This window comes from Littorina saxatilis, linkage group LG12 (genome assembly GCF_037325665.1).
Source record: "Littorina saxatilis isolate snail1 linkage group LG12, US_GU_Lsax_2.0, whole genome shotgun sequence".
Classification (NCBI taxonomy): domain Eukaryota; kingdom Metazoa; phylum Mollusca; class Gastropoda; order Littorinimorpha; family Littorinidae; genus Littorina; species Littorina saxatilis.
The window spans coordinates 12345888-12371611 of record NC_090256.1 but is presented as its reverse complement, the minus strand read 5'-3'; the positions used below and the strand labels follow the sequence as shown (position 1 = coordinate 12371611).

Below are 25724 nucleotides of genomic sequence, written 5' to 3'. Positions count from 1 at the left end.
TTTGTAGTGTACCCCTGAGAGCTGGAATTGTGCTTCCTCGTTGTAGGTGGATTTGTTCAAAATCACGATTGTGTTGTTTTTGTCGGCCTTGCGTATGACAATGTTTTGATTGTCGGATAGCTCTTTGAGTGCTTTCCTTTCATTTTCAGAGAGGTTGGATTGTAGTTTCTTCAAAGAAAGATTGTATAGTTCCATTCTGGTATTGAAGATGTATTTCTCGATGGCTTCGTTTCCTGGTGGGGGGTTCCAATTGGATTTTGTGTAGAATGGAGGTATTGCGGTGTTGGAGGTGTTTTCACGGAAGTAGAATTTGCATCTAATTTTTCGTGCAAGTTTGCAGAAGTCTGCCGAGATTCGTTTTCTCATGGTTGGTTTGTTTGTTTTTGGTGTAGGTATGAGTTTGAGGCCTTTTTCTAGGCCCAGGTATTGTTCATTTGAAAGTTGTACATTTGACAAGTTGATTACGAATTGTTTGGCTCGTGTCAGGTTGTTGTTGATCTTTTTTTCTTTTTCATTTGAAAGCCTGGTTAGTTTCCTCTTTTGGATTCGGAGTTTTGTTTTGGAGTGCCTTCCCATGTTTAGGGGGAGAGTTGTGTGGTGACAAAGTTTCTTTATCCACGGATGGTGATATTGTAGCCCGTGTCCTTTTGATAAAGGAATGTCTCAGGAATGTATAGAACCTGTTCACCAAGTTTGGTGACGATCGGTCCGTTCATTCTTGAGATCTATATGCGAACACAAACAAACAAACAAACAAACAAACAAACACATCGAGCGAAACCTATACACACCCCTATACCGGGGGTGTAACAAACACATCGAGCGAAACCTATACACACCCCTATACCGGGGGTGTAAAAATGCAATCCCATATAGTCCGTACCAAGTCAAAGATAATGTAACACAAATTTAAATAGCATTGACGAAAAACTGCGGCCGTGACAGTACCGCCTTAAATTTTGCAAACGGGTAAATTAATATGACATCGTCAAATAGCACTATCGGAAATAGGAACAACACGGCACAAGCACATGCCCTCAAGACCAGCACGGTTGGCCTAGTGGTAATTAGGCATCCGCCCCGTGATCGGGAGGTCGTGGGTTCGAACCCCGGCCGGGTCATACCTAAGACTTTAAAATTGGCAATCTAGTGGCTGCTCCGCCTGGCGTCTGGCATTATGGGGTTAGTGCTAGGACTGGTTGGTCCGGTGTCAGAATAATGTGACTGGGTGAGACATGAAGCCTGTGCTGCGACTTCTGTCTTGTGTGTGGCGCACGTTATGTCAAAGCAGCACCGCCCTGATATGGCCCTTCGTGGTCGGCTGGGCGTTAAGCAAACAAACAAACAAACAAAAACAAACAAACAAAAATTCCCTTAAAAATTAGATTAGCACATGAATGTTCATAAACATTCGTTCCCTAGTTTTTGAGATATGCTTTGGACACACACACACACCTAGGGAGACAAACCTCACCCTCCGCCCTCGTTAAATCATTCATTCAAGTATTGACTGATTGTAAAAAGAGAATGCAAGCTGTGCACACACTGCGGGTATGCACCGCCATTTGCTCAAAATAAATCATTTCGTTTTGATGACAACATACTGACAGAACAAGATCAGCCCTGAGAAAGTGTTACTACGTGGACATTGTGTGTGCTTAATACAGCTAGGAAGGAATCTCTTCTTCATTTCAAAGTTCCAACCGTGCATACCATACTTTACAAAACTTCAAAGCGTGGTAGGGTGCTTGCAAATACGTGCAAATAAACTTGCAAATGCTCACCATGGCTATTCCTGGCGAGTACCTTGCCTTCCAGGACCTTTGATTTACAAGGCAAAGTTGTTGAGAGAAAAATCGAAAGAGACAGAGACAGACCTCGAACTCGAAAACCGTATTACCCAATCACAATAGTAGCATTAGGTCCATCAGGTACTGTTTAAAACTAGTCCTTGCTACAAATTCACACATACAGCGAAGAGAGACCTTGACAAATAAAACCACACAAACAAAATAACCAAAGGAAAGAACAAACAATCAAAGTGTACAAACCAACAAACAATCTAAAGTTAAATAGAACACGTAATGACACTTAAACAGTTCATCAACATCAGAAAGAAAAAAAAGAAAATGAATGAATACAATCAAACGTTTAATTAATTGATAAGACAGAGAGAGACAGAGACATGCAGCGACACACGGACAAACGGACAAAGAGACCAATAAAGATAGACATACAGACAGACATACAGACAGACAGACAGACAGACAGACAGACAGACACACACACACACACAGACAGACAGACAGACAGACAGACAGAGACAGAGATAAGAAAGCAAAGTAGAGAAGAACCAAGGGAGAGACAACGGTCGGAGGCAGGAGTCAGACATGTTTTTGCTAGACCGTCGCCAATAATCACGCGATGGAACCCCTTATCGAAGGGGACCAAAGCAAGAAAGTTATTACAATCTTCTTGTCAAACGACGTAGTGAAAACGGTGGTAACTGATTGCAACAATTCGATATAGACGGGGGGGGGGGGGGACAACCCTCTCTACAGACTGACACACACGCACGCACACATGCACGCACGCACGCACAACCCCACGCACGCTCGTACGCAGACAAGCAGGCACGCACGCACGCACGCTACACACACACACACACACACACACACATATATATATATATTTATTAATATATACCAACACAGACAGGAAAAAGCAGGTAAAACAAGCGAGGTGTTCAACTTTTCTGATACAGATACAGTTTCGATGAAAAAAATACCTTCGTCCACTCATGGCACCCTCGACACACACACTCACACGCACGCACACACACGCACACACATACACACACGCACACACATACACACACACACACACACACTCACAGAGGCAGAAGCAATCGCCCTGCTTGTTAGCAGCCCTAGCTGAAGTAAATAGCGGTCACTGACTTCACTGTAATTACCCTGGAAACTCATAAAACCGCCCCCCCCCCCCCTCCCCAGCACACACACACCGAAAGTAATAGAAGATGGGCATACAAGAGGCTCCTCTCGTCCCCTCCCATCCCTCTCGCAAAAACAGGACACTCAAGAATGTCATTCCTTCTTTTCCTCCGCCTCTCTTAGGCATATACATGTACCCACCTTTCCATCCCTGGTCTTATTAACTAGGGGGAACAACCTCAACCCGTTCAATTGTCACTCTCGCTAGCCACACCATTACCAGCATTATAGCACCGACTGCAACCCCTCAGTTAAGACGACCCAAAGATAGACTACGTTCCACGACGTTCGCTGACTCAAGACTGTAGTGCACTGAAGGGGTGATTGCTCCGAGGTGGCCTCGTTAACTCTGTTTGTGGTGACAATTTTATGACACTGTCTCTTCATTTGCCCCTGCCATTTTTTGTGTATCCACGCTGGTCCTCCATGATTAACGAAACCCGGCTTCTCCTGTTGCCGCCATTATGATTCGCTCGCGGCTACTTCCCTTGATTAGTGGTTACTTCCCTTGTGTTTGTGCCCTCGGTTGAACCGTCGATGGTGTATGGAAAGTTTCGGGTAGATAATTGGGAGGAAGATGAAAATCATTGAAGTAGAGATGATGGAAAATGGACGGAGCAATTCTGGGAAGGTCAGTAGTTGTGGTAGTGGCATTTTCATGGGGAGCTATTGTTATTGTCCTGAGCTCATCACCACTCTCTCTCTCTCTCTCTCTCTCTCTCTCTCTCTCTCTCTCTCTCTCTCTCTCTCTCTGTCTGTCTGTCTGTCTCTCTCTCTCTGTTTCTCTCTCACTCTTTCTTTTCTCTCTCTCTCTCTCTTTCTTTCTCTCTCTCTCTCTCTCTCTCTCTCTCTCTATTCTCTCTCTCTTGCGGTCTGTCTGTATGTCTGTCTGTCTATCTGTCTCTCTCTCTCTCTCTCTCTCTCTCTCTCTCTCTCTCTCTCTCTCTCTCTCTCTCTCTCTCTCTCTCTCTCTCTCTCTCTCTCTTCCCTGCCTCCGGTTATGGAATTCGCGAGCCTTTTTGACCGGAACACTCCGATCTTCTTCGCAGCGCCTATTTTTGTTTAGATGTAGGTGACCCAGTTGTCGAACATAAGGTATCCGTAGTAAATCTACCTTGACTGAGAAAGTTCGCGAACGTGTCCGTGCAGATGATAATGAACTCGACCAATGCGAACTATGTGCATTGTACGAATCTCCTCGACAGTGCAGTCCAGCGTTTATGGAATCCCGATTTGCCTCCACTCAGTTTAGCAGAAATGCCTATTTCCGTATGTGGTTATAATTATGTTCGCACAACTTTGTTTTCCCTTCTACTTCTCACTTCATGTGCTCCGAAATCGTCGGAGCTAGTAGTTGATTTATACAATTGGATTGCAAGAAAATATCAGACAATACCAATGTAGAACTGAATTAGGTCCAAGAGCTTTAATTGTCACTTTCGCTCTAGCTCTCCCCGTGTTGCCTGCGTATGCTAAGTTCGCAGCGTAAGGCGAGCAAATTGAAACACATTCACATACTCTATTTAAACGTACTTACTCACACTCTATCACTAACTCGCTCACTTCTTGGCAATCTGTAACAATTAATTACTTGCATTATAAAAGTTTTAAACTAGCCATTGGCTGCGGAAACTAACATTGCAATGATCTCGTCTCTGTTGCAGTCTGTCCCATGCTGATAACAGCCATCTGGGCCATCATGAAAGCGGTGTATGTCGACGAAATGTAAGTATTGCACGTGCAGTGATTCATATGAACATAGACATGGTGTGTGTGTGTGTGTGTGTGTGTGTGTGTGTGTGTGTGTGTGTGTGTGTGTGTGTGTGTGTCCGCGCGTCTGTGTGTGGGTGTGTTTGTGTGTCTGTGTGCGTGCGTGCGTGCATGTACGTGTGTGTGTGTTTGTGTGTGTGTGTGTGTGTGTGTGTGTGTGTGTGTGTGTGTGTGTGTGTGTGTGTGTGTGTGTGTGTGTGTGTGTGTGTGAGTCGAATGCTCTGTTTACATTGCTGTTTCCAATGATCATTAATTTTTACCTTAGACGTACAAAACTGTTAGCAGTGTCTTCCTTGATGGATATATTATGTGCTTTGTAAAGATCATGTATAATGGTTGTTATTATCTTTATTAATACCATGATCACTAGTGATCATGCATGATTGGCCAACCCCTCGCAGACCAAAGCACCTCAGTCCTTGCTTACTTTTCCTCAAGAGCTTCGTTCAAACTGCTAACTCGTCAATATGATGACATATATATGTAATTTTCTAGAAAACTGTAAACACCACTATAAGCATTATGCTTGTTGTTGTTTACTCAATATGCGTCTTTTTGTAAATAATGCACAAATGTTGAATAAAACAGTTTAAACCAATATGATGACATCGGATACAGCAAAGTTCTCAGCGATACATTAGTATTATAAATACCCAACTGAAGGACATATGCGTAGGGCTAGTAGCCGCTTTAGTGAATGTTTAACACCAATCTGTCTCTGTTTGCAAGTCTGTAGCACAATAATTATATGCATTAACGCCTTAGTGAATGGTCAACAGCAAAATGTCTTACTGCGTAATCTAGCGTTAACTTGATAACACCCTTAGTTAGCCTTAATGTAGGCCTATAGCACTATTAAGTCTCAGTTTGCACACCTGTGCTGGAGTCAGTAACCTTGCTTATTACACCACCAGCGTCCCCCCGACCCCCATAAATTGGGGCGTGTATAAGTTTAACTCTGTTTGTTTGTTTGTTTGTTTGTTTGTTCATCCGTCTAGACTCAGATCCCTGATGTTCATTTGCTGTTTACGTTTACATGTGGTGTGCAGCTTGGTAGTGGGCGACACTCCATAGTAGCAACTATTTAGGTTGCTAGCTTTACAGGAAGATGGAGTACGCCGAGGACATCATTTCGAATATGTTGTGTACGGTATGCATCCAAAGTGTCACGACAAACCTAGTGTTTTGTGTGAATTATGTCCCCTGCACAAATTGCAAAGGGGGGAAGGAAGGAGTGTCCTGACCACTTAAAAACATACGACAACGATACATAACATACTCAGTCTGGCGGTGTCTTTACAGGTATTTTTCTACTGCTTATATATGACTAAGTCGCCGAGACCAACTTCATTCTCCAAACACTATGTCGTTTCTGCAGGAGACATACATAAAAAGTGACAGAACGTTTACATGACGGCATTATTCTCGTTATGAAGTCTTCTCGATCGTTCTTTTGCTTTTGACGTCAGATATTTGAATTTGGAAGAGGGGGCCAGAAGGGACTTTTTGATTTGCTTAGTCGATATCGTATATCATTAAAAGGTCAGCGCTTGTTTCATAATTTATTTATTTGTGTCCATCACTAGGTGCTGGCTTCCAGCCAAGGACACGATGTACGACTACATCCTCTTCGCACCCATCATCATTGTGCTCGTGGTGAGTGAGGAGCTGCCTTTGAACTGTGCTATTTAGTACGTGTGTACTTCAAGGCAAGCGTGCACGACAGGCAGACAACGAAGAATAAAAAATAACATTAGACATTCCTGAGAAATATATAGCTTTGTGCCAGCGTACTTTAAGCACATTTTGAAAATGCGAGAATCTGTAAAATTGCAGGCTTACGTACTTTTTGAACAGTTGAACATGTAGAAAACGAACTATCTGACTACGAGCATAATTTCAAATGTTTTGAGATCTATCCTCTCTGAGCTACTTGCGCCGAAAGCTCATTTGAGATCTTGAACATTCAAAGTATATGAAAACATTGAAAATCAACAACACTGTTCACGTTGAACGTGTTCCACTTATCCATGCATTTTTTTGGTATGAATGATAACAAAAGTCTTCTGTCTCAGTGTCTTATGGCATGATTTTTAAAGTTACAAGATATAGACAATGTGACACGTTGAACTATTATTTCTTTCCAGTGTAACGTGTTTTTCCTGGCCACCATCATCTGGGTGCTGGTGACGAAGCTCAGAGCGTCCAACAGTCTGGAGACTCGGCAGTACAGGTATTGGCCGTCTGTGTTCATCTGGCTGACTGGCTGGCTGGTTGGCTGTTTGTCGCCACAGTGCGGCCTCAACTTTTTTTTTAACAGAATATGACGTCACGGAAGGCAGTTATGAAAACAAATGGAGGAAAAAGGGAACGAGTGGGAATATTATCTTGAAAAATGAGTGTGTTCATTTTCATATACGTCTAGTAGGTAGTTTCCCGTCATCATCATCATCATCATCATCATCATCATCATCATCATCATCATCATCATCATCATCATCATCATCATCATCATCATCATCATCATCGTTATCGTCTTCATCATCCCCTCATCTGGATTCCAAGTCTGCCGGAAAACAGTCAGTCAAAATTGACTCGATGTAAAAACACTCATGCACGTTTCATTTTATTCCAACTTTCTTTTCTAGAGAAGGTGCTTGTTTGGGGCTCTTGAGCGCAATCTGTGGATTACAGATTTCTTTCGGTGCTTTACTTTCTTTAGATTTCTTTAGTTTAGGTACGTTTAGGTATTGTATTTATCAAGGGCTGTAAGTCGTGTCAAAGGGCAATGCATTGAACGTGTGCAAGTTACCTACCTAAAATGAACACCATGCATAACGTCCTTCAAATGAAACCGGTTTTTTTTCTGTCTGCAAATAAAGCTGGGAAAGAGTTCTGCTCCCAACCCCCGCGGGTTAGGGGGAAGAATTTTTCCCGATGCTCCCCAGCATGTCGTAAGAGGCGACTAACGGATTCTGTTTCTCTTTTTACCCTTGTTAAGTGTTTCTTGTATAGAATATAGTCAATTTTTGTAAAGATTTTAGTCAAGCAGTATGTAAGAAATGTTAAGTCCTTTGTACTGGAAACTTGCATTCTCCCAGTAAGGTAATACATTGTACTACGTTGCAAGCCCCTGGAGCAAATTTTTGATTAGTGCTTTTGTGAACAAGAAACAATTGACAAGTGGCTCTATCCCATCTCCCCCCCTTTCCCCGTCGCCATGGACTGGGTGGCCGAGTGGTAACGCACTTGCGCTCGGAATCGAGAGGTTGCGTGTTCGACCCTGGGTCGGGCCGCTATTTTCTCCCCCCTTTCCTAACCTAGATGGTGGGTTCAAGTGCTAGTCTTTCGGATGAGACGAAAAACCGAGGTCCCTTCGTGTACACTATATTGGGGTGTGCACGTTAAAGATCCCACGATTGACAAAAGGGTCTTTCCTGGCAAAATTCTATAGGCATCGATAAAAAATGTCCATCAAATACCCGTGTGACTTGGAATAAAGGCCGCGAAAGGTGAACATTCGCCTAACAGGCTTGAGGTTTGCTGGTCGATGTGAATGCGTGATATATTGTGTAAAAAATTCCATCTCACACGGCATAAAGCGCTTTGAACTTCGGATAAGGCGCTATATAAATAAAGAGAATAATAATAATAATAAACACCAAATAAAGAAATAAAGAAAGTTCTGCTCCCTGTCTTACATCTGCCCACGCTGTTTCGTATGATAATACCATTAGTCTACTTGGACGCTTGCCAAAAATGTCCACCACTGTACCAAAAGAAGTTGGCTTTTAATTTGCGGGGTGAATGTAGAAGTGGAGGGATGGCCTCATACCACGGAAACGACCTGGCCAGATCTGTGATTGTCAGCCCAATCTTTTTCACAGGAAGGAGTGTGTCTTTAAATTGGCAGCAGTAGTACTGGCAACTTCTAATACAGACGTCTCTCAAAGAACAACAATTAGAGGGGGGTGTGGGGTGGGGGGGACGGGGGGAGAGGATCAAAGAATGCTTTGGAAGATGATATTATTAAGCCACCCAGACTACCAATGATGTGTGTACCTGAACATACAGACATTGTGAAGTCCGATGGTTATCATAGCCGACGTCATAGTAGTTTCAAAGTATAAATGTCTACTTTTTAATATGGGTTCAGCAGCAAAACTTACTTATTTCTATGGCTACAGCTGGTGAGAAAAGATCGTAGCCCGATGCGCTAGTACAACCAGAATGTTCATTTTCTCAGTAATCTCCACCTCCGATTTGATTCTGTACCACAGATCCCCGTTATCTGTGCTATTATGATGGATAGAATAATGGACCCAATCAGTTTTTCAGACTTCGTATCATGACAGAAAGAGTAGTGATTTTACGCACGCGCACCATATCATTTCTGTTGTAATTCTAGGTTCAGCAGCACAAATGGCTATAAATATCGTGACCCGACGTTCAGTTAAGTCAACAATGTTTATTATCTCTATGATATATACATCCAGTCTGACTTTGTAACAAAGATGTCCACTATTAGGTGTTGTAATAACCGATGGAATCAGATATACCTACTCAATTTCCAGATTTCGTATTTTGACAAAAAGATTAGTGTTTTTACACTTCACGCCCAAGAGACTGCATACAGTTGGGTCGTTTGAATAATGCAAGTGGTTCACGTGCAACACGCTCATTAAGTAGGCCATTCCTGTCAAGTTCTTCTGTCTCTCTATACCTCTCATCAGTGGGTGCTGAAACTACGTAGGAGGTCACGATTTTCCTGAATGTGTCAATAAAGTTGACAGGTGATGATAAAACTGTCAGCACGTTAACCAAACATGATTATATCTTGTTTAGCAGTTATACTTTCTCATTGCTCTCTGTCTCTTGCTTCTCCTTTCTCTCTCTCTCTCTCTCTCTCTCTCTCTCTCTCTCTCTCTCTCTCTCTCTCTCTCTCTCTCTCTCTCTCTCTCTCTCTCTCTCTCTCTCTCTCTCTCTCTCTCTGTATATGTTCCAAGGACAGGTTGGAAGATTAGGCTAAGCCTAAAACCTTTATCCTTATGTAATAAAGTTCTGAGTTCTCTCTCTCTCTCTCTCTCTCTCTCTCTCTCTCTCTCTCTCTCTCTCTCTCTCTCTCTCTCTATCTCTCCATCTCTCTCTCTCTCTCTCTCTCTCTCTCTCTCTCTCTCTCTCTCTCTCTCTCTCTCTCTCTCTCTCTCTCTCTCTCTCTCTCTGTTTTTTTTCTGTTGCTTTTTCCCCTTCTTATTGATTCGTTGTTCCTGCCGGCCCATGGTTTGACCCATTATTAGGGCAGGCTGTCAAGATTCAATTTACCTTTTCCAACATCATTTTTCAAAATGAGAAATCCGATATGTCAGTTCTTTTTCTTCTTCTTCTTCTTCTTCTTTTTCTTCTCCTTCTTTTTATATTTAGTCAAGTTTTGACTAAATATTTTAACATCGAGGGGGAATCGAAACGAGGGTGTGGTGTATGTGTGTGTGTGTGTGTGTCTGTCTGTCTGTCTGTCTGTCTGTCTGTCTGTGCGTGTGTGTGTGTAGAGCAATTCAGACCAAACTACTGGGCCGATCTTTATGAAATTTGACATGAGAGTTCCTGGGAATGATATCCCCAGACGTTTTTTTCTTTTTTCGATAAATACTTTTGATGACGTCATCTCCGGCTTTTTGTAAAAGTTGAGGCGGCACTGTCACACCCTCATTTTTCAATTAAATTGATTGAAATTTTGGCAAAGCAATCTTCGACGAAGGCCGGGGTTTGGTATTGCATTTCAGCTTGGTGGCTTAAAAACTAATGAGTGAGTTTGGTCATTAAAAATCGGAAACTTGTAATTAAAATTATTTTTTTATTAAACGATCCAAAAACAATTTCATCTTATTCTTCGTCATTTTCTGATTCCAAAAACATATACATATGTTATATTTGGATTAAAAACAAGCTCTGAAAATTAAATATATAAAAATTATTATCAAAATTGAATTTCCGAAATCGATTTAAAAACAATTTCATCGTATTCCTTGTTGGTTCCTGATTCCAAAAACATATAGATATGATATGTTTGGATTAAAAACACGCTCAGAAAGTTAAAACGAAGAGAGGTACAGAAAGGCGTGCTATGCAGCACAGTGAAACCACTACTGCACTGAACAGGCTCGTCAGTTTCACTCCGTTTAGCACAAGCGGCGGACTACGGTCATTGTGAAAAAATGCAGTGCGTTCTGTTTCATTCTGTGAGTTCCACAACTTGACTAAATGTAGTAATTTCGCCTTACGCGACTTGTTTTTTGGTGCTGTTTCATCTTCGACTTACTCTGCGTTCATCGTCTGCAACGAAAAGGTAAATCCATGATTTTTACGATTGGGTTTTTACGCGTATGATTGGTTTTCCCCGCCATTTAGCTAGGCACGGGGAATGTATGGGTTGATCAAACAATGTTTGTTTTTTGATTCATCTCTTTGTGCCTGCGGAACGTGCGCCGTCTGGGATTTATCTGTTAGGAATCGCGCTTTTACAGACACAGCTAGTCCCTCTCGTGAAATCAGCACGGCTTATTTTTTCTGCCTTGGTTTGGACTCATACCAAAACTATACATCCTTACAGCTTCCCATGCAGTGTGGGAATTTTGGGATGAATTCATTGCGCAGCTTCCGCGTAGAATATATTTTATGAAAAAATCTGCTCCGCACAGAGAGCGCCTAAGTTGTTGATTCTGTGTACAGAGGTACCTGCGATGAAAGGACACCCTTCGGGACCAGCCAAAAATGTTCCTTCATTGTAGGTGGCCTGTCATGACGGGTATATTTTGGTAGAGATAATAGACAAATGGACAACAGAAAGTGTCCTTTTAAGGGAGGTGTCCTCCGATTGGAGGGACCACACATGGCAGGTACCACTGTATAGACTCAAAGACTCAAAGACTCAAAGACTCTTAATTTTACTGTCCTTATAAAAACAAGGAAAATTGCCATGCAGTGTCAAGCGATCACAGACATGAAATGCATCACATTTGCTGAGAGTTAAGGATTGCACTTAAAACTAACAACACTAAACCGTATCACATTTACTAAGAATTTAGAGTTGCACTAAAACACATCTACAAATCCTAAGCAGTCTCTCACGGCACATACACACACACACACACACACACACACACACACACACACACACACACACACACACACACACACACACACACGCACGCACGCACGCACGCACATACACACTATCTCTCTCACCTCCTCTCTTTATCGTAGTTAAACTTAGAACCAATAAAATATCCTCAGATTAAGTGCGTATACAAACACACTAGCATGATATAAAAGTTCATGAATAAATGTATATGTCCAAGTGGAGGGATAGTCTTATTGCATGCAAACGCCTAGCCAGATCGTACTGATATGTTGAGCCGTACCGTCTACACGGGAAGAAATGTCCCTTTAACAACATTTCTTTTTAGAGTGCGGAAAAGCTGCAGTCGGTTTTTGTTATAAACAGGTTAAGAATGGCCGAAAAGCTTTGCGTGATCTCAAACGTTTAGTGTTTGTTTTTTGTCAGCAGACCCACGTCTGAAACATGTTGTCTTGTGTAGATTGCGCCGTGAGAAGGAATCTGCTTCAGAGCTTTGCTCAGAACTGTGTTTCTGGCCGGAGATAAAGTCGTTGACAAAAGTGTTACAGGCTCCGGAGTACTAGTGCGCTTGACGAGAAATCTGCCCTTTGACGGGACATTTCGTGAAGATGGTGATGTGTTTTGTGTAGCCGCACATTTTATTAATTTTTAAAATATATCTGCTTTGTAATAGGAAGAGAACGCTTCTTGAGGGTAAGAAGCAGTTCCTTACGTAAACTGTCGTGTACAGAAAACATCTTGTACCCTTTTAACTCTACCCCCAACAAAGAAATCAGATTGCTGTTAAATTGATACAATTTGCACTTCTCCTTCCAATCATAATATTACGTTGCAAGACAAACTTAAGTTTGTACAAGTGAAAAAAAGAAGTGGCATGACAACAAACAAATCACTTCTTAGGCCCTGTAAACGCTCTTTTTTTTTAAGTGGGGAGTGTGAGGGAGGGCGATGAAGAAGGTTAGTGTGTGTGTGGGGGGGGGGGGGGTTAATATACCAATCGGATAAGTTGTTATCGTGTATCTATAAATCCTAATTACGCTTTTGGGAAGGACAATAATTTGTGGTATCGTAGACATGTTCCCCTTACTGGCCCTATCCTACTTACTTATCCTACCTATTTACCTTACTAAATTCATTTTGGACACAAGTTTGTATCATTCATCTTTTACAACAGTGTTTTTCTAAAGTTTTGTTTATTTGTTTACACGGCAACGGCATGTGCAATCAAAGTCCGCTTCCCTCTGTTCTGGCTGACCTTATTAGTTGTTTTCTCTATTTGTATCAAGTCATTTTTACAGGAAGTATTATCATAATTGTTTTTATTCGCAGAAACGGGGAACTTTACTTCCATCATGTTCCCATGACATGCTTATGTAGTTGTTCCGTCCATTTCTAGTTGGCGATTGTTGTTCACAGAAAATATTAGTTATGTTCTAAAACAGAATTCTTGTTCGCAGGAAAGCGTTCCGTGTCATTTTGGTGCTGTTCCCTTGACCTCAATTAATAAGTTTGATTTTTTTTGTAAATTCATGTTTGCATCCATAAGTCCATTACAATGGGCAGGAAAGTGGCACGTGCAGTCGTGAAGCTTTTTAGCCATGTTTTACGCGCAAACCTTATAATTTTCCGACAACATTTTCATTCATGAATCTATTCCAACCAACAGGAAAGCGGCCCGTGCAATCGTGGTACTGTTCCCACTGCTGGGGCTGACCTACTTACTCATGTTCTACGCGCCCAGCGAGGACCAGGACCTGTTCCGCGCCTTCAAGTACGTCAATGCCGTCCTGCAGCCATTGCAGGTGAGATATCTCCAATGTATGCTGTCAAGATTGGCTCAGCATGACAACAGTTTTATTAATCGTTGTTCATAGGTCAAGTTTTCGTGAGAGGAAAATATGCTTGGTTGCAAGAAACGTCACAGCACACACACAAACAACGCACACACAAACATACATTCGCACGCACGCACGCGCGCACTTAATTACACACGCATATACGCACGCACAAACACACACAACACACACACACACACACACACATACACACACATACACACATACACACACACACACACACACACACACACACACACACACACACACACACACACACACACACACAGGTTGGTGGGTAAAAGTCGAGATAACAAAAAGTATAATTCTGCTTCCAGAGAGTGGGATACTGGCTGCAGGTTTTCTAGCTAATCTGAAATAATGTGCGTAACGTTTATATGCAGGTATGAAAAAAGTATGTTTTACAAGAATGATATCTGTTCTGGGGAATTATAATGTTTTTCAGTCTTGCTTTTTGTCTTCCACAGGGTTTGCTTGTGGCCATTTTCTACTGCTTTTTGAACGGAGAGGTATGTCGAGTTTTTTGTCACACCTTTTGCGCTTCGTGGATATGAAAGGTGCCTTTCGTTGTTGTTTTTATTTAACACTTGTTATGGTTTATGGTCAAATATATAGAAAAGCACTTCGATATAATTAATGCACAGTTAATTCTATGTACTTCTGTTCCTCCTTGATCTTCAGTTTATGTGTGCTAGTGCCTGCTAGGACGCTTTGTTTCCTTTGGTACTGTGGGTGCCTTTGTGTGTGGTTGTTAGTCTACAAGCGTTTGCATTGAGAGAGACAGAGAGAGAGAGAGAGAGAGAGAGAGAGAGAGAGAGAGAGAGAGAGAGAGAGAGAGAGAGAGAGAGGGGGAGAGAGAGAGATATTGTGTGTGTGTGTGTGGGGGGGGATGTTAGAGATGAGGGTTGTTTGTTTGTTGAAAATGTGGGGATGGGAGTGATTAGCAGTTTTACGTATGTGTGATTGACTGTCTATCATCCGGTCATCCAGTCTGTCTCAGCCGTTCAGTAGTGTTTCTTTCCGCTATCGGTGTACTCTGACCATTCCAACCTATCCCAATTTTCCAAACTACGCCTTCTGGACAGCTCCAATGTTGCGTTTCCTGTCGCTGTTTGTTTACCCGTTCTTGAATTACTGTAGCGTAGCGAATGTTCACATGTACATGTAAAAATACGAATACAAACACTGTAAAATACGCATGCACACACACGCACACACCGTCGCGATATAACCTTCGTGGTTGAAAACGACGTTAAACACCAAATAAAGAAAGAACACACGCACACACACACACACAAACATATGCACACACACACACACACACACACACACATACACACACACACACACACGCACACGTACACGTACAAGTATTCACACACACACACACACACACACACACACAGACACACAACACACACACACACACACACACACACACACACAATACAAATACTGTTCTTAACATTCATGTCTTTGACCCTCCCTATAAGTAGCCTCAGCTCTTATTGCCGCAATAATATTCTGCAGGTACGCTCTTGTATTGCAGGTGCAAACGCTGCTGCGAAAGAAGCTGTCCAGCATTCAAGACAGTCGCGGCCTCTTCACACGACACACCAAATCCTCCTTTATCGGTTCCCCCGGTCGGTCCAGCTTTCACGCCCTTCCCATGACCTCCTCTAATGGTCGACACAGCAATGGCGGCGGCGCCTCTCGCGAGAAGCCCTTCAACAGCGAGACTACCGCCGTTGTGTATCCGCCGGATGAGGAAGAGAACATGCTGTAGAAAGTCAGAGGGGATTGTGGGATTTTGTCACTGTGGTATATCCGCTGGAAGAGGAAGATAACATGCTGAACAAAGTCAGAGGGAATTGTGGGACGATTGTTCACTGTGGATATATCCGCCGGAAGCTGAAGAGAACAATATTGGTTAGAGAGAGACAAGAGTTGTGGAGCCATTATTCACTCTGAGGAGATGAGTATCAGTGCGGCGATGAGACGTGTAGCTCATGATGAAGATACGGTGTGAGTTTGCAGGCTTTGAAAATTGTGGTCAGTGCTGATGGATGACAGAAATATAGTCCCCAAGGCTGAGAGAGAATGTTCCTGGTGATTAAAGAGACATGTGTGCGGCAAATGTACATTAGTATTGACGGAGCCCTGCCGGTGAAAGTTACAATGTGAACACAAACTGACGGAACGTCTGTTTTTTTGTTTTTTTTTAAGGGAATACCTCGGGCTAGGATGGAACTGCACAGATGGGTGAAAATGTAATTAATTTCATGTCCCTTCTGTGAAGAAACTAATTACGTTTTTTTGAACAGGCATGAGATTAACACGTCTGTGTTTCTTAGATGTGCTAAGTGGGCACAAGTTGCCTTTACTGAAGGTGTGTTGAGCACGAAGACATGTGCAAGACAGTACTCGAATAAAAAAAACATGTTCAAAATAAGTGGAAGGAAATGCACTCTGAGTGTTATGGAATTGCTCCCTTTTCTAGTCGAGCTGACACGCGGATATATTTTTAAGACAGTCTGATAGAGAAGCCGCTAGGCCAAACAAAGGATGATGCTTTGATCAGATGTGTGGTCGGTGCAAATGACGGGTAGCGAAGTTGTTGTTGTGGCCCAGACTGTGCGTGTTGAAAAATAGCAAGCGGAAAGGCTGAACATGCTTTTTGAGTCACTTGAGAAAAAGTGACTCTATGTAATCGGTCAGTGTTAGTCTGTCCGGCCGGCCGTCCGGCCGGCCGTCCGGCCGGCCGTCCGTAGACACCACCTTAACGTTGGACTTTTCTCGGAAACTATCAAAGCGATCGGGCTCATATTTTGTTTAGTCGTGACCTCCAATGACCTCTACACTTTAACGATGGTTTCGTTGACCTTTGACCTTTTTCAAGGTCACAGGTCAGCGTCAAAGGAAAAATTAGACATTTTATATCTTTGACAAAGTTCATCGGATGTGATTGAAACTTTGTAGGATTATTCTTTACATCAAAGTATTTACATCTGTAGCCTTTTACGAACGTTATCAGAAAAACAAGGGAGATAACTAGCCTTTTCTGTTCGGCAACACACAACTTAACGTTGGGCTTTTCTCGGAAACTATAAAAGTGACCGGGCTCAAATTTTATGTGAACGTGACTCATTGTGTTGTGAATAGCAATTTCTTCCTGTCCATCTGATGCCTCATATAATATTCAGAACTGCGAAAGTGACTCGATCGAGCGTTTGCTCTTCTTGTTTCTCATGTGTGACGGGCAGAGGTGATAATTTAGGATAAAACTGCTGGGAAATGTCCTGATTCGAGCACACATAATAGTTTCGGGAATGCAGAAAAGGCACTTTTATTAGTATTTATTGGAGTTGGGAGTCTGTAAACAAAACAACTTGTGAGTCTTGATATAAGACTCACTGTGTGATTGCTTTATGGTATTGACGACGGTCAATTTCCAAAACAAATTGTATGATGAGGAGAAACAAAGAAGCACTACTGAGATAAGAAATTGAGCTCATCTTTGATATATCAGGCAGCCGCAATTTTGCATTCAAAGCGTGTGTTCTGCTGCACACGAATTTTTAAACAAACAAAACACAAGGTTCATTGAATATTTCTCTCAAAAGTCGTTTGTTTTGCCGGAAACCTACAAGCTTTTGTTAAAGGCACAGTAAGCCTCCCGTAAACCATCAGATATACTGTCAGGCTTTTACACACACTACAAACACCCTTTCATTTAAACACTCACCGCTTGAGAACATCTTAGGTGCCCTCCGTAAAGAGCAAGCAATTTTCACAGAGTTTTGTTGTTGTTGCGTGGTTTATTTTACCCCTGAGCCATCTTGAACCCGTGTGATCCAGTTTCCTTTTTTTCACAATGTAGTCGTCAGTTTGTGATTTCCAATGCGACTCGCTGTAAGCTTATCTGCAACAGCACGTTATTATGTACCTCTGAATCTAAACGCACCAAACGACTGTGATTCACACGAACTCTAGCGATGGCTTTTGACTGTTCAGAGGAACTGGCGATAGGCATTACCGTCGTCTGCTACGAGAACCACGACCTTGCGTGACCCTGCTTCCGGGCTTTTCTTTTTTCAAACTTTCAAAACTTCGAATTGTACTGATCTTGTCTTGATGAAAAAAGAATTCTTTTATGATTTAAGAATGTTTGTGTAACAAGCTGTCAATTTATTATTTAGATTTTAAAAGTTAAGTCTAGCGCCAAAACGCACCGTCCGATTTTGTTATCAGACAATCCGCAACATTAATTCTTTGAAAATTGCTCGCTCTTTACGTAGGGCACCTAGAATGTTCAAAAGCGGTGAGTGTGTAAATGAAAGGGTGTGTGTACTGTGTATAAAAGCCTGAGAGTATCTGTGATGGTTTACTGGAGGCGTACTGTGCCTTTCATATTGTCGATGTTGATATGTGGATAAGACATCGGCCTCCCAATCAGAAGGTCGTGAGTTCAAATCCCAGCACAAGACCAAGTGCGCACGGAAAAGATCCTGTAATCCATGTCAGAGTTCGGTGGGTTATAGAAACACGGACATACCCTGTATGCTTCCCCCGAAATCGGCGTATGCTGCCTGAATGGCGGGGTAAAAACGGTCATACGCGTAAAAATCCACTCGTGCAAAAACATGAGTGAACGTGGGAGTTTTAGCCCATGAACGAAGAAGAGGAAGATCTGTTCTCCATCTGTACGATTTACGCACACTAAACTATCATGAAAAGGCGTAGGGTAAGCAATACCGGCATTGTATGTGCTGTTCTCAGGAAACAATAGTTGAGAGAGGGTGGATTCATTCGCACCGAAGAGAGAAGATATTCCCTCCCGCACACATTTTTAGTAAAAAAGGAATCGTGCAGCTTTTCAAATAATAATAAGCAGAAGAAGAGGAGGAGTGTCAGGCATATATGTGCTGCATATTCTCAAAATGCAGCAGTGAGAAGCATCAGATATGAGCATGGGCACGCTTTCTTTCAACCTTCGCCAGGCCGGGTAATCGACTACACACGGAAGACATCGTGGGGCCGTGTGGATCCATGCTTCTCAAAGAAGGAAAAACGTGCATACCCTTCTGTAGACGTGGGTCCGCACGGCCCCACGACGTCTTCGGAAGGGTATGCATATTTTGTCTTTCTTTGAGAGGCATGGGTCCGCACCCACGACCTCTACAGAAGGGTATGCACGTTTTTCCTTCTTTGAGAAGCATGGGTCCGCACGGCCCTACGGCGTCTACGGAAGGGGATGCACGCTTTTCCTTCTTTGAAAAAACATGGGTCCGCACGGCCCCACGATGCCTTCCGTTTGTAGTCTAAATTTGACCTTTGTTTTTTTTAATTACTTCTCGCTGAAATTTAATGATCTTTTAGAACATAAGAGCTTTCTAGGTGCCTGAGGCATTCTTAAAAGCTCATTAAAAAAAGTCCAACTAGTTTAAGAGATATTTGCAATTAAACACCCTTCTGGGTCCACACGGACCCACGACCACCGGCGAAGGTTAAGTAGCCACATGCGATTAGATCATCTGCTACGCGTTTCGGTTTCAGTCGTGGTGAATATGAACCAAGTTTCTAGTACGCGTACGGGTGACGTCATATCTACATGTATAGGTGCCCGTCTTGACTACAATGTACAGCTTCTTTGACCTCTATTGTTGTCGGTGTGACTTGCTCGTGCTCAATGATTGATAGCTTTCACTTATTATGGAGGGGTTTGTTGTCATCCAGTACTATTGCAAAATTAGGAATTTTTGAAGTTGGGTACGACAGAATAACATATTTTGATTCTTGGCAACAAACGATCTCAGTCATAAATTGTCTGGGTCAGTTTTGTGGTTTACGTTGTTCTTGTAACGATTATTTGTTGCAAGTGCCAATTTGACTGTCTTAACTGTTACAACTGGTTCTGGTTCTCAATACTAACTTCAGCATCTTACTTTGAATAAATATTGGATGAAAATTACAGACGACAGCTGCAAACGATTCAAATGTAAATAATCAATAATAAACATGTGTGGTAGGCTTACTTACATCTGGATCATGGATTAAATGAAGAAAACAAAGCTAGAAGTCGCACAGTGGTGAACAGTGTTTCTTTATTGTGTTAAGATTCTTACTGTGTCTAAAATGTTCAACGTTGCAAAGAAAAAGAAACGCTACTACAGAAAGTAGTGTTTAACTTTGTCATATCTTGTGTTTTTCGAATGCATAATCTGCAAAAAACAGGTCGAATTAAAGACAGTAAAATGTTTGAACTGATCTCTGTGAGAATTTAATCTAACAATGTCAAAGCATGCTAAAACGTATACATACTGTTTGTTACTTGCCATGTTAAAACACTGTGCTTGTGCGTGTTGTTTGTTTAAACAAAATGAATACTCTCTTTTCAAGTGATGACCAAAACAACAAACAACTTGTGCGTTAAATAGCTGACGGTATCGTCTAGGTCTTTTTTGTTGTTAAGTAATAAATATATTTGCGCGTTTTTGTTGTTGTTGCCCTATTAATGAAAAAAAAAGAAGTTATCTTGCTCGTTGTTCATAATGCTGGGATGTGTTTTCGTTTATTTTTCCATTCAAACTAGTTATAGCTGAATGCATATGTCTGAATTGTTTGAGATTTCATTTCGTATGATTTTGTACAAACATTCGTGAAAGTAAGGGAACAGAAAAGTGCTCGGTCAGACGCCTTGCATAACAAACTGAAGTAATATTTTTGACATATGAACAATGAGAAGGAGACCCCCAATATGGACAGATCCTCACAAACTAAAAGTGCCAGAGCGCTCAAAACAATGTCATTCGCCACATTTTACCTGTCTGGGTAACGTGCACATGTCTAAACAGTTGGGTTTTTAAACTTGTTTTTACACTCCTGGCTGCGTTCACTCTAAATGCTGTCTCGAATGCCGGAATGGCACTAACTGCTGATAGTGTGGAGGCCAAGCCAGTTTTAAAGCCCTAGAAAAAGGATTCCGTCGGACAGTAAATTAGATAGCAATTTGTTGTCATATTTTGAAAGAACACCCACAGTAGATCACATTTTGAGGTACTAGTACTTTGGGTATCATCTAGGGTTAGAGATTTTTTGGTTTTTGTGATTTAAGTTTTGACGCAAAGGGGTAATTTTTTTTTTTTTTACATTTTATGTTTTAACTCAAAAACATATACTAAAGTTGGTAGAAATGTTAAAATATATGTTGACACTTGATAATTAGACTAATAATTGGGGTTTGTAAGTGATTTTAGGTTAAGTAAGCAATCAAAAAAAAAATGTTTTACCCAAACTGAAAAATTGTCTCCCTTGATCACTCAATGAATAGTGGAGACACCGATACTTGGCAACTGCACACCATATAAAGTGTACTATCTACGCACAATGATCCCTCTTGGCTGCCTGATCCACGCAACACATACGTTGTTGTCCATCATCGTTATTCCCAGTCAGAATCACGGTATCTTTCAAGTTTCAGTCCATCTCCCCTTCACACACGGTATCTGAAGTTATTCCCAGTCCGAATCACTGACTTTTTCCCATTCCATCTCCCTTCACACACAGTATCTGATGATATTCCCAGTCCGAATCACGGTCTCTTTCACAGTCCATCCCCCCTTTACACGCAGTATCTGAGAGTTATTCCCAGTCCGAATCACTGACTTTTTCACATTCCATCTCCCTTTACACACAGTATCTGATGATATTCCCAGTCCGAATTACGGTCTCTTTCACAGTCCATCCCCCATTTACACACAGTATCTGAAGTTATTATCAGTCCAAATTACGGTCTCTGTCACAGTCCATCCCCCATTTACACACAGTATCTGAGAGTTATTATCAGTTTAAATTGCGGTACGGTCTCTAGTCCATCCCCCATTTACACACAGTATCTGAGTTATTATCAGTCCGAATTGCGGTCTGTAGTCCATCCCCCATTTATACACAGTATCTGAGAGTTATTATCAGTCTGAATCACTGTCTCCATGATAGTCCATCTCCCCTTCAAAGTCCGTCTCTGAGTCAGTCACTTGGTGGGTTGTCAATGTCTTCCTCCACAGACTGCACGTTTACACACCCAACACATGCACACAGTTCAGTGCACTTTAGCGAATTGCGATGGCAGGTGCACTTGTTTCCAGCACATCCCGTCTTACAGCCACACTTGATAAATTCAGTGACAGCGGGGGGAATGGCAGGCTGAGACATCCATCTCACTTCCAAACTGCCGTCCTTCAACAGCCAGCCATACTGCACATACAAACACCAACATAAACATACAAGTTGTCAAGCTTTTTTCTTTCTTTGCTTGATTTTATTTTCGTGTGTGGGTGTATGTGTGTTTGCTCCGTTATTTTGTTTCTCCTCTGCAGGGATTGGCCTGGGATTTGGTCTTTTTTGAAACCAATCGGTCCACACAAACTCATCTGAACAACAAATCCCAAAGCATACCCTAGTCAGGATTAGGATCAGGATAAATATGCCGCAGGAACCTTTTCAGGTTATCGTCGCAGTGTAAATGAGAGGGCAGTGCATTCTAATAAAATATTTAATTCCCTAAAATATTTGATATGCTTACTAAAAAAAGGAAAAGGTGTCAGTGTCCTCTCCCTTAGGACCTCTGAAGTAAAAACAGTCCATATTTGTACATCTATGCAGTGTTGCTGCCACTGCCAGCTTTAGAGGACAATAGGTCATTTTGACCTGACTGTAAGAAATCAATAGGTCGAAATGTCCTGGCTCTAAAATTTACCGCGGCACACTTGTTAATATATGGCTTATCCGGAAAAGAGCTTGCTCCATATAGTAGGGGAGACTATTACATGCAAGGGCGAGAAAGTCAGGTGTGTCAGTTATGCTTGGTTGCTCATAGTTCCATGTCATTGTCTCCGCTAACGCTGGGAACAAACTCATTTCCGAAGTAGCCCATTACAATGCAAAAAACTTCATTTTTATTTTTAAATCACAAATTTGTGTCAGCATGCGCGAGTGTGTGTGTGTGTGCACACTATGTGTGTGTGTGTGTGTGTGTGTGTGTGTGAGAGAGTGTGTATGTGCATAGGTGTTGCTGGAAATTTTAAAAAAGCAATTGTCCTGGGTCAAAGAAAATGTTCGACAATTTTCCTATTCTATAATCCCCCAAACCCCCCCCTGAACAATTTTGATGGTGGCTAGAGCCGAGTGGGGGAGTAACAAATTAATACGCTTACTTTGCTTCCACGGCAAGAAGATCTGGCTTATACTGGATGTCACGTAGAATGTCATGTCTGTTGGACCGCACAGCAGCTTCATAGAATATGTCAGCATTCGGTCCTCCCTGTTGAACAAATGTGATGCTATTAAATTATAAAGAGTTTCAACGGGGAAGAGAAGAGTTAATTGACACAAACCCTTATTGTAATATAACAGATTCTTAGAATTTAGCACTCATCATTTATCATACCATACGACAATGTACACGACATGTATTGCATTAGTACCAGCACCACCACCACCACCACCACCACCATCACCCCCCCTACACACACAAGCAATTTACTATTTTATAATAATTGAATCTAGATTAATGCTCACATATTTATCTTCTGAAACTCTGCACCTGTGCAGGCATTTAGTAGCTACTGCATTTTAATCTGAACATCGACTTATTACAACTTGCAACGATGAGTGGGTACTGAGCGCTCTAACGCAAAGCTGTCTTATCGCTGAGTAGATAGTCCAGCCTATCATGCTCTTTGAATTTGTACTGTTAATTAAACAATGCTTCATGGACCGTCAAACATTTTGGAATTTTTTTTGACCCAAGACTTCCCCTTTAAATTGGCTTCATAATGTAGAAAGCAACAATATTTTGGTCACATAATTAGGGTGCAAATAGTAAATAATCAAGCAAGCAATAAATCAAATAGTTTTGACTCTTATGCTCCCATGAGTCATGACAATGCAACTAAAACGTTCAACTAACCTGTATTAGTCTTTCTGGCACCCACTTCCCGGCTGATTTTTTGTTTTTGTTTTTTCTGCACAAAATACAGAGAGGAGGCAGGATATGCTCACTCCTGGTTGTTGAAGCTCTGCTGTCGTTCTGTCGTTGTGTTCTCTTTCTTGGTGAAACAACACCCGTAGCTTTTCCTTTTTCCACGCGCCATTCGGTTTGCGCAATCCTTCGTTTGTTTGTGAACTTGATCTAGTGCAAGTGTACGCAACTCGTTACCGCTCTGGATTCCAACGCTAAGATTTGTTCAGCGATTACACGTTCTTCACCGTCTAAGGAAATCCACTGCTCACTTGATCGCAACGTGGTAGTCCATTTAGCCTCCGTAAAACACGTTAATTCTCGAAAAATAGAGTCTTGATCGCAATGTAAAATGCATGCGTTTGCCGTCATTTTGAAGAACTAAAGGGACGTCACTCCAAAATCGCTGTGGTAAAAAGACGTTTTCGTAGTCGTAAATTTACGAACTGTTAAAAGCTCTCATAAGTTTATTATATGATCCCCAAAGTACTAGCACACAAAATATCAATCAGAAAAAATCCCTTAACGGATTTAACCCAAAACATTTTGGTACGAAGAGGTAGCCGACGGAACTGAACGATAGACCTGCTTGGCCTCCGGACTATGAAGAGACAACAAACCATAATAACCTCTCTAAATTTGACGCTTAAAAGGGGCAAGTTTTTATCCACATACATGGCTATACAAGACAGCTAAGACTTCAATTGTTACATTTAATCTGTGTTTTCCCCTTCTTTCCAGCGCAAACAAAAAACCAATAACAAAATGTCAAAGTAAGTGTGTGTCCTTTGATATGGACTACCTTTAACAAATAGAAGAAAAGAAAAGATCAATACTGGCGTTAATCATTCATTAAGAAGCTTCTTCCTAAATAAACTATTACTTTTGCCCTCAAACAATCTTCTGTACGTACAAGTTCATTATTTACGTTATTGAGACATCCCAGTGCACTGAGGGATTTATAGAGCAAATCCAGAAAATTCATTATTGCGCTTCGTTAAAAAATTATTTTTGAGATTTGCTCTATAAATCCCTTAATGCACTGGGATTGTTTCAATAACGATATTGTCAGTACCGCCATAGAAAAAAGAAGATTCCAAACGCACATTTTGCTACGCGCATTTGAATAGGCATAACTGTGTGGTCAGGTCGTGTACAGTAAGATCTACTTTTGTGTGGGGTGTCTCAAGTGTGTCACCCCCCGCGGGTTAGGGGGAAGAATTTACCCGATGCTCCCCAGCATGTCGTAAGAGGCGACTAACGGATACTGTTTCTCTTTTTACCCTTGTAAAGTGTTTCTTGTATAGAATATAGTCAATTTTTGTGGAGATTTTAGTCGGGCGGTATGTGGGGAGTGTTAGGTCCTTTGTGCTGGAGACTTGCATTCTCCCATTGGGGTAATACATTGTACGACGTTGCGGGCCCCTGGAGCGAATTTTTGATTAGTGCTTTTGTGAACAAGAAACAATTGACAAGTGGCTCTATCCCATCTCCCCCCTTTCCCCGTCGCGATATAACCTTCGTGGTTGAAAACGACGTTAAACACCAAATAAAGAAAGTCAAGTGTGTCGTGCTTTCGTCACACGCATTTTAATTTCTGTTGGTAAATTCCAGTGTAGCGTTAAGCTGAACAGTGATGATCTTTCAGAGAGACCTCATTTGAACTCGGAGAAAGGACTGTGCTCTTCGTTATTTGCGATTCGAAACCTCCAGTCGAGCTTCGACGGATTGACTGTGCGGAGTGACTCCCCTTGAATTGACTACCCCCACCCCCGAAGGACTCGACGGTTAGCACATTTTCAAAATAAATGTGGCATATTTCTCGTGTTGTATCTTCCCTCATCGGGGAGTCTGATACTAAATATGAACGGTAAGAATGCTCTGAACCCTACACGTATTATATCCCCATCGTCTTTTCGTTCACATTTGCCCAA

General features: G+C 41.9%; 1 protein-coding gene and 1 long non-coding RNA gene across 2 annotated transcripts in view; one reads left to right on the top strand and one right to left on the bottom strand.

The window, feature by feature from the left end:
- The window catches only part of LOC138982748 (corticotropin-releasing factor receptor 2-like), a 178876-nt gene extending 162431 nt beyond the window's left edge, over positions 1–16445 (top strand). The window contains exons 8-13 of the mRNA XM_070356080.1: positions 4676–4736; positions 6368–6437; positions 6929–7014; positions 13583–13718; positions 14240–14281; positions 15322–16445. Coding sequence (XP_070212181.1) covers positions 4676–4736; positions 6368–6437; positions 6929–7014; positions 13583–13718; positions 14240–14281; positions 15322–15558 — 632 coding nt within the window. The 3' untranslated portion in view covers positions 15559–16445. The remainder of the gene's footprint in view (positions 1–4675; positions 4737–6367; positions 6438–6928; positions 7015–13582; positions 13719–14239; positions 14282–15321) is intronic.
- Positions 16446–21096: 4651 nt separating this feature from the next.
- Positions 21097–24397, bottom strand: LOC138981269 (uncharacterized). Its single transcript, XR_011460602.1, has 3 exons — positions 23740–24397; positions 22985–23091; positions 21097–22025 (listed from the first exon to the last, which is right to left on the bottom strand). It is a non-coding gene; the product is annotated as an uncharacterized lncRNA (long non-coding RNA).
- Between the last annotated feature and the right edge of the window lie 1327 nt (positions 24398–25724).